The sequence below is a fragment of the Manduca sexta genome, chromosome 26 (assembly GCF_014839805.1).
Source record: "Manduca sexta isolate Smith_Timp_Sample1 chromosome 26, JHU_Msex_v1.0, whole genome shotgun sequence".
NCBI classification, from domain to species: Eukaryota; Metazoa; Arthropoda; class Insecta; order Lepidoptera; family Sphingidae; genus Manduca; species Manduca sexta.
Window position 1 is genome coordinate 18,922,313 of NC_051140.1, and position 9,831 is coordinate 18,932,143.

Genomic DNA, 9,831 nt, shown 5'->3' on the forward strand with positions numbered 1-9,831 from the left:
GATCAAGAAAAATAACAAACCAGCACCCTCAAATAGGGGTTATGGGTCATACGATACCACACTTTCCAGGCGTCAATAACATACTCTGCGATAGGACAGTTAGCATCAACCGCCATTCGAAACTCGCGTAGTCACTTTACCCAAGACGCCTCCGTAGAATTTCCACTCCATACGCGGCACCGTTTTCCATCGTAGCATTGGTACATAGCGTAGGTATGTAGTGAACACAGTCCAATTTTATGGGCATCGATTACTAATCCCACTTCTGATGTTAGAAAACTGTCACGATTCTAATTAAAATAAAAGAAATATCACTGACTACAGAAATACTTTCGGCAAATATCTCACCAACCAACCGACTGGTACGACTGTCAACAACCAACTAGCTCGGTCTGTCAAACGCTCAGCGTTTTTATAGCAAAAAGTGTTACAAATACCCTCACTAAAAAGTTCTATGCTAACACTATAATTATTCAATTATCAAATAATATGTCTACTGCATTTGTTATAATTTCATAAATTTTAATTTGGTGACTACTATTAGAACGAATTTCGATAAAACATAGTAAGATACATCATGCGCGTATATTTTGAAAATAGGGAAATAATTTTAAAATTACAATTAGCTACCAGTTTAACGCTAACAGATGAAAACAAGAAATAATAAGGCAAATAATTCACAATTGTACAATTTATCATATTATTTTTATATCAATTAAGAACTTTTAGTTTTCACTAAATTAATTTAATTTCCAAGAAGTTTTTGTAGTAAAGAGGTGTAAGTAACTTTTTTAAATATTTTATTTACGCGCATGCTTAAATTAAGACAATTCAGATATACTCCGAGCTATACCTGTATATTTTCCCTGTTAAATGATCCGATATGAATTAAGATGTGCGGCGGTTGCGGACCTGCCCGCAGATAGAAGGGAGACAATTGATAACTCAGGGTGATTACGTGGTACGAGCTTTATTTTTACACCTCCGCGTTACACCCGGTACTGGTTGCTGGTGTTATGCAACAAGAGTCACTGGCCTGGGGAACTCCGATCCAGGCGAACGGCACGTAGATGTTGTACGTGGCTGGCTCCGGCGGCAGCTCGCCGGGCAGTTGGAAGGCCACGTGGGTGAGCAGGGTGTGCACGTGGTCGGGGTCAGCTCCCGCGATGTTGGTAGTGTGCACGTGGTCGGCTCCGGCGGCAGCTCGCCGGCGGTCGGTCGGGGTCAGCACACCCGACGATGGTGGTGCGCAGCTGGACGTGGTCGGGAGGCAGCTCTCCCGTCCGTCTGCTACGGCACCGTGCAAGAAGGCACGCCGTACAGAAAAAGGCACGCCGTAAAGAAGAAGATACGCCGAATACGAAGAAACACCGTGGAGAACCTGGAACCAGAATCCACCAGGTCGGAATGCAAGCTAGGCTTACATTCCGCGCCAGCGACTCGTGACAGCTCACAAGCCCTAATGCCCAGAATACATGATTAGCGGTTAGTAAATTGGCACACTCACCCTAGCGGGAACAACGACGTGTGTGAATATGTAGTGCCACGGCCAAAGATAATGGCTCAAAAGGCTGCGGGTCGCGTTGCACGCCTATTTATGCAGGCGCCATTCGGACGTACGTCAGTGCAATGACAATTCATTGCAATGATGATGCTCATTGGTAGTTCTAATTGCGAGGGCGTTAATCATTCACATTATAACCACAGACTATTTAGAAAGACAATAGTAACGTTGACAGAGTATATATATTAGTATAATTGGTAACGTTACAGATGACTAATAACAAGACAAACACGAAACTCGCCTGTCAGCGAATAACTGACCTAAATAGACCATTCAGAAAATTTCTTAGGTGACAGGTCTCTCCTGCGATACTCTCAGCCTGGTTAAAAACAGCCATTGCATCTGTGTAATAATGGGTAAACACTAATGTTCAGTATTGAAAACATTTTTTCCAATGTAATTACTGGGCATTATAATAAAAAGGACGTTATATCGCAGTACGAGTATATAGACGTGTGCAACAATTCACTGAGATGTGTTGAAACAGTTCTTGAAGGCTTTAAATAGTAATATTTAAATAATTCCTAATTCACATCGTTTGCCAGCAGCAAAATACTAATGTAAAAATTTACTGCTATTTTACATGGTGAGAGGGATTCGACTTTCTACTTCTCATTCCTTTTTTTTAAAATCGGTGATTTCAAGGTTACTCGTTTACCCGCCTGCACTACAAGAATAAGATATTGTAACTTATACAACTTTTAGTTCAGGAAAACCAACCAAACCAATATTATAATTACAACATACCAACTGTTAAAACAAGATAAATTGATCTGAAATTTCCATATTATAATGATATAATTTAAATATTATTTTGCTTTCTTCACTACCGGTTAAATAGAGAACTTTTTGAGTGCAACACCAGAAACTCTTTAACAGCCAAGCGGGTTGGGTTAAATCCGCAATATGTTGGCACAAGTTTTCCTCGCCGTTTTACTGGCGAAGGCCAGCGTGGGAATACGTTATGATTCCTTCAGTGGAGAGAAGGCAAGCGATGAGCTTCTAGAGAAGTATCGCAGCCAAAATATTATTGCGTAAGTATTATTTTATTATTTTTTTATTCCATCCCATGTGTTTCATTCCATCGACATATTTTAGTAAAGATAATGTTTTTTTTTTACAACCGGATGCTTATGTGACATCATCCCTGTTGAAGGTCTCAGTCTTGAGTAAATCGATATAGAAAGACTAATAAAGCGTGTTACCTGACGTGGAATACAAATCCAGGACTTTTCGCCGTATCCACTGCCACGAGAGTACGGAGGCCTTGATTTGAACCTTTAAAAGTGTTATTTTTAAATGCAATTAAATAAACGCCTCCAAAATAAAGTGTCGTCTTAATTATCTTAGTGGCAGCATATTTTGGTTTTAAACTATGACAAGCTACTTTAATTTCAGGAACTGCACCACAGACGTCGTTTTGCCATGCGATGAAAATGAACCCAGACGTTTGGACGGAACATGCAACAACCCCAACTATCCCTCCGCTGGTGGTTACCTCACTCCTCTTCTACGCTCCTTGTCGCCTATCTTTGGCAAAAGTAAGTTTACATTTATTTTACAGTAGACCGGCAATAAGGCAATATCGAAGACAAATGTTGTCGTGGCCAGGCAACAACCCGATGAACAGACCAGATTAAAGGCTCGTCTGCCACCAATTAGTTGAAGATGCGATAACACCTCGGAGATAAATTTCCGCTCTAAGGTTGTATCCAATGATGACCACGATCCTCACTCATGAGGTCCGACTATAGAGAGAGAAACCAAATTTATAGTTATGTTTATAGAATGAATAGCCTCAACCGTGCTTACTTCTCCCAGGGTAAAACAACGTAAAGGTTTTTTTAATATCATTTATAAGACTGCCACAATGGCTTAGTTGTATTGCATACGTATGTATCACGCTAAGCTGTTAGGTTATCGCATGATACCAGATCGAAAAAGGTGGAATTTAGTTTTTTGGTAATTACAAACCCATAGTTTGGAATTGTGGTCGTCAGAGGCGATAGGCTCGTCTTTTGAAACGAGGATTGTACTTCTGCAAGCGTCTGAAAAGATGAAAAGGCATACTCTGATATATCTAATTAATAATTATTCCTATCTCACCAGATCAAGAGCCAAGAGACTCCGCAAGCGGAGAACCCTTACCTCTTGAGAGAAAAGTGCGCAAGCGCATGCTGTTCGAGGGAAAAGCTTCGGATCCCGAGTACACTCAACTCCTCACATATACGGCTGCCTTCACCTTTGCGGATACTGGATCAGTTCACGATACGAGTATGTATTCATTCATTTATTCTTAAAAGGTACAACCCAGCATCTGATATGTGGGCTATTCATATGTCTACAAACTTTTACATTGAATAATTTGATTATAACATAATATTAAATAAAAGCCAACAGGAAAAGCCAGACTTAGCTAGTTCCTAATTTGCTAATATATTATTATAAATTTCCATTAAGAATATAGTTAAATACAAACATGTTAATTTTTGAGATAATTAACAACCTTCAGCAAAATTGCTGGTAAAAGCTAGCAAGCAATAGAACATTAAGATATGATTATGTAATCATAAAAATAGTCGCGTATTTTTAGCAGCAAATAGTTTGAATCAAGAATCATGAGGAAATCGTTCTTTTCAGTGAACTTCTTGACGGAGACCACGCATTGCTGCACAGCCGAAGGAAAGAACCACCCCATGTGTGCGCCCATTGAGATTCCCAATGATGACGATACTCTCAGATACTCTGGAATAAGATGCTTGAATTTGACTAGACCTAAAACATTCCAGACTAGCAAATGTGCGGCTGCTAACACTGAGCAGTCTAGGGTGAGTTAAATTTATTTTTGTGTAATGTTAGATATTCCAAAATGTGCATTATGTAACTGGAAGGTTCGGATTCGATTTAGACTTACAAATATCTGGTCTCATATGTAATGCTATTCATCAGCTGCTACCGACTTCCCAATTTAAAAAAGATGTTTATAGGAAGATAATAGATATATTTTTTTACCAGATTGAATCTAATACTGCCTCATACGACTTGTCGTTTGTATACGGAAGCAATATCCCCATCCCAGATTACAGAATGAATGAAAGGGGTATGATTAAGTATGAAGAAGAAGATGGGTCAATGTGGCCGTCAAGTGAAGGTCCCCATAACGTTACATCCTGTATGGCTAATGTGGTGGAGAACGGAGAAAAAAGATGTTTCGGAGTTGGTAAGTTAATTATTGACAAGGACACCATACTAAGGTTTATGTACACCTACCAACGCAATGAATTACACATGGAAATACGAAATACTACGTCAGAACAAAATTAAATTTTATCCGTTAGAGTAAACTGACTATGAAGTCAGTTAAAATAAAGTTTCAAGTCAGTTAAACTAAGCTATTTTTGTCACGGCAAAATTGAACGCTGGTGTACTAATCCCATCTATGAGAAGCTGTAGTAGAATAGTAGCTTTGTAATAATACTGTTATAAAATAATTATTATTGAAATTTTCCCAATTATTCTACCTTTTGAAAGACGTGTATAATACGATGTTGATTCAACCTATTCTTTGCTATCCTATTCCATTTTGATCTTTGCTATTGTATGCGTATTATTTTGTAGCATATATAATTTGTGACTTATTTTTACAGTACAAGGATCTATTCTCCCTGTTACCTTGGCGATCGTATGGTTCTACAGGCTGCACAACATCATCGCGGCTGAGTTAGCCGAAATCAACCCACACTGGAGCGACGATAAACTATTCTACACAGCAAGAGACATTTGCATTGCTATTAATAACCAGATGAACTATTATGAAGTGATGCCTGAATTAATGGGTAATTGAAATTGCACTACCGCTTTAATGAATATCAAGGAGACTGAAAAGCTATACGAGTACACCGCTAAAACGGTCTTGTTTTAATTTTCATAGATTTTTTTTATTTTTTTACAAATCTATTTCCATTATTCATGGATATTGCATCCACGAACATCTTACTCAACTCTTATCAGGAGTCTTGTGACGGCAAGATTCATCAGAAGACTCCTCAAAATTATTTATAATGACAATATCATAATTATCATACGCTGCCGACATTGATTATTATTAATATCACGATATTCACATGAAAAGGAAGTCTTTGTTAGATAATACTGATGCAAGGCTTGTTGCAGGCAAAGATCTTATCGAGAAATATAAGCTTCATGCAAAACATGGAGGCTTCAGAGACATATACGACCCCAAAAAGAAGCCTCAAGCTTCCTTCGACTTTATATACGGAATGAGATGGTTCCACATCGCGCAAGAAGGAACTGTAAAGTTAGTATAAAATTATTCATAAACTATGTTTGAACTGATTATCACTCAAAATTGAGGTTAAGCGGAAGTAATAGTGGCGAAACTGTCTTTGGGATTTCCATATTATACTTGAGTATAATTTTATTTTAACTAACAACTGATTGTTAGTTAAAATAAAATTTTAAAAGTTTGATTCTTTTCTACATTTTACTGCCATGTATTTCTTAATAAGATATTGTTTAATTATACGACTACAGAATCTTGTGTTCACTATAAATAATCACAGTAAAAAATTATAAAAACATTATGTATTATGTAAATCTAACACTAAGATGGATACTAATCCTTTTTTATATAAATAGAACTGGTATGTTATTAATATTAAAACTTTCCTAATTTACAGATTATACGACGAAGAAAATAATTATTTGAGCTCAGACCGCGCAACAAACATGTCACTGAGAGTTGGATTCTTCTCTAAGGATAATAAATTCTCTCAGATAACAAGAGGAGCAGTTCTCCAACCCGCTGGTGGACGTGATAGAGCTGTTGACCCTGATGTTAGTATATTTGTCTTTTCATAGCTTCGAAAATGATGATCAGATCATATTGACAGAACATTACTTTAAACTGCTCTGTAGTTACTATGACATTTCATTTGGTTACTTTACTGATAAAGATACAGCTGTGTTTTACAATACAAATTATATTTTTTAGATGTTGACAAGTTAAAAATGAATTTTAATGAATTGGCAATTGACTTCTTTTTCATTTATCAGATTTCAGGTCTTGGTTTAGGAGGAATGCAACACAGCACTGATCTCACCACAGCCGACTTGCGTAAAGGCAGACTGTTTGGTTTACAACCGTACGTCAATTATTTGGAATACTGCGGTTCCAAAAAACCCACAAGTTGGAAAGAATTAGCGCAACACCTCGGCTGGGAGGTAAAATATTTAAAACAATGAAAACTTACATTATAGAGAACATAAAATGCTATATTTAGATAAAAATAATTTTAACAAAAAATTAAACCGCCTTCAAAACCACTCAAAACCAAAAAATGCAATAAAGCTAACTAGCAATTTTAATTAGGCACCGACTCCAAAATTGGTATCCAATATATACTTGTTATGTGAAATTATTTTTTGGTTTTGAGTGGTTTTTGAAGGCGGTTTAATTTTTGTTAAAATTATTTTTTTTTTTGCTTTTGTGTTAGTAAAAAATAGACCGTCTCAATGGCATAGCTGTTTTTCGCTCACGATACGACTATCGCGCTGAGGAGTTACACCTCTGAGTACCACTGAAAAGGGGAAAAGGTGTGATGCTATATATATATATATATATATATATATATATATATATATATATATATATATATATAAAAAGAATTTTCCAAATCGGCTCATAAATGAGCGAGTTCTGAGGTAACAAACATACAAAAAAAAATTAAAAAAAAATTCACGTCGAATTGATAACCTCCTCCTTTTTTTTGAAGTCGGTTAATAAAATCATAATTTGTCTTCAGCATGAATGTGCCGACACGGCCCGAGGTAGTAGTCTTGAAGAAAACTAACGTGAATTGAAATCTTTTGGTTATATTTTCTATGCCGAGTATCAAACAGGCCGACGTAATTGTGTTGAATGGCGAGAAGTAATCATCCCTCATGAATGTCAACTAGATTTGGATCCTGCTCCACTTACTTTCAGGTGCAGTGAGATCACTTTCCTGTGTCCATATAAAATAAGGGTGATATATCCGGATATAAGCCTTATTTTATATATACCCTCTGGAGGCTCAAATAAAATCTCTTTAAACCTATTCCTATAAAGCCGGCAGTGCGTACATGATTATTCTATTTTGGACACTAGGGATTTCTTATCATTAAGTTAACAATTAGTTTCCGGCCTGTGCTCTAAAATCTTGACTGTTTTAACTCAACATTTTTTTCCAGTACGTTGAACAATTGAGAGAAATATACAACGATATTAATGACGTCGATTTGTTAGTTGGATTGTGGGGAGAAAAGGGTGGAAAGCAAGGATTTGTACCCCCCACTCTCGGTTGTTTACTAGGAGAACAGATGTATAACGAGATTGTTACCGACAGGCATTGGTACGAACGTCCCAACAGACCATACGCTTTTACTGAAGGTGAGTGGTTACCTATATTTATTTACTAGCTTTTGCCCGCGGCTTCGCCTGCGTATGATAGAAAGTAGCCCAGGATCTTAAACTATCTCTAAACCAAATTTCATAAAAATCCGTTTAGTAGATTTTGATAAAATCGTTAACATACAGACGGACTGAAAAGGGGACTTCGTTTTATATTATTTATATTATATATCATTTATTTTTAAATATTTTTTTTACAATGATCGTTAATTAAGAGTCGTTTATCCCAAATCTATTATTTTTAACATATTACATCATATATGCTTACGTTGTTTATTTATGTTTACACTTAGTTATTAATGAAAATATATATCTTTCAGCTCAATTGAAGGAAATCAGAAAAGCAAACTACGCTGCTTTCCTTTGCACAGTAGAACCTAAAATAAAAACTATGACACGTCATCCTCTAAGAAGAGTCAGCGCTTTGTGAGTATAATTTTCATTTAATCAAAGACAAGTAAAGCAACAGCTGGTCGTCGAATATTTATATCCGCCATTCTAAGGAGTCGATGGATGCAGGTCATTTTCGACAGGTCCGTCTAAATATTTTTAGGGGAGGTCTATGTTCACCAGTGAACTTTATGTGGCTGATTATTCTAAGGAGTCACAGCACCGCATGAAACAGTAATACCAGTATTAATAAACAAATTATAGGTGTTTCTGAATTAAATAAAGGTAGCATATTTAAGAAGTATCAATAAAAATGCCCCAAAAAACACACTTCCTGCTCGATCGCCTGTAACTCCTTTTTCTTTGTCTTAATTTCTATTTTTACCTATTATAGTCATTTAAGATGTACTCTTCTAACAGAATGTATATATATCGCTGATCATTAATAATAACTACTTATATCATTATTTATAAGCTGACTAAAAGAATAATACTATTGTCATTAGAAAACCATTAAAGTCTGGGCTCCTAATACATAATACATAAAAATTTGGACCCAAAAATGCTTCTACCAGAGTTTATTATTGTTTTATTTCCAGGAACCCTTTGGTCAGCTGCAGTGACATTGGAAAATGGGACCTTCGCGCCTGGCAAGAATTTGAACAAGATTGTTGAATGATGTGTTATTTTGAATCGTTGTAATTTTATTAATATGTTACAATAAACGATTTTTATTAACATTGCCTTTATTTCTGTGTGGCAAATACTGCAATTTCTATAGTGGGAAAATAATTTAAAGTATAATTTGTTATCCGAAAAATTATTCAAATAAAAATAGTATAAAAGGAAATCTATATCTTCTGTACTTATAATAAATCTGTAGAGAGGTCAATTCTGTACATGAAATATATTTCCAAAATAACTATCAGGGAGTGTTTAGGGATCGATACTGATGCCAAAAATGCAATTAGTAAAATTTTTGTCTGTCTGTCTGTATAACCGTTATATAAACAAAAACTACTCGACGGATTTTAACGAAACTTGGTACAATTATTTTTCATACTCCTGAGCTGGTTATAGTATACTTTTCATCATGCCACAATTAATAGGAGCAGAGCAGTGAAGGGAAATGTTGGGAAAACGGGAGAAGTTACTCCATTTTTTAAGCTTCCGTTGCGTGTGCAACCTTAATGGTTAAAGCTAAACAGAAATCATGTATGACGGAAATGACCGGACAATCGGACCACCTGCATACCACCATACATTAAAAAAACATCCCGACAAATTGAGCACCTCCTCCATTTTTGAAGTCCGAAATCCACGCGGGCGAAGCTGCGGGCGGAAGCTAGTATATAATAATACTATCAAAACGTTTATAAAAATCAGACCACATATATATCTTATC

The 9,831-nt window shown here is 36.2% G+C and overlaps 1 protein-coding gene across 1 annotated transcript; it reads left to right on the plus strand.

Moving 5' to 3' along the window:
• The first annotated feature begins 2,372 nt into the window (after positions 1 to 2,372).
• On the plus strand, positions 2,373 to 9,169 carry LOC115448487 (peroxidase). The gene is made up of 12 exons (XM_030175913.2): positions 2,373 to 2,598; positions 2,963 to 3,105; positions 3,674 to 3,838; positions 4,205 to 4,392; positions 4,580 to 4,784; positions 5,212 to 5,400; positions 5,738 to 5,882; positions 6,265 to 6,421; positions 6,641 to 6,808; positions 7,817 to 8,015; positions 8,357 to 8,462; positions 9,026 to 9,169. The coding sequence occupies exons 1-12, from the start codon at positions 2,471 to 2,473 to the stop codon at positions 9,099 to 9,101; spliced, it is 1,869 nt and encodes a 622-aa protein (XP_030031773.1). The 5' UTR covers positions 2,373 to 2,470; the 3' UTR covers positions 9,102 to 9,169.
• The last annotated feature ends 662 nt before the right edge of the window (positions 9,170 to 9,831 follow it).

Coding starts and splice junctions, on each gene's coding strand:
- LOC115448487 (XM_030175913.2), top strand. CDS start 2,471: ATGTTGGCACAAGTTTTCCTCGCCGTTTTACTGGCGAAGGCCAGCGTG. Junction 5,883..6,264: donor GCGCAAGAAGGAACTGTAAA/GTTAGTATAAAA, acceptor CCTAATTTACAG/ATTATACGACGAAGAAAATA. Junction 8,016..8,356: donor ACCATACGCTTTTACTGAAG/GTGAGTGGTTAC, acceptor TATATCTTTCAG/CTCAATTGAAGGAAATCAGA.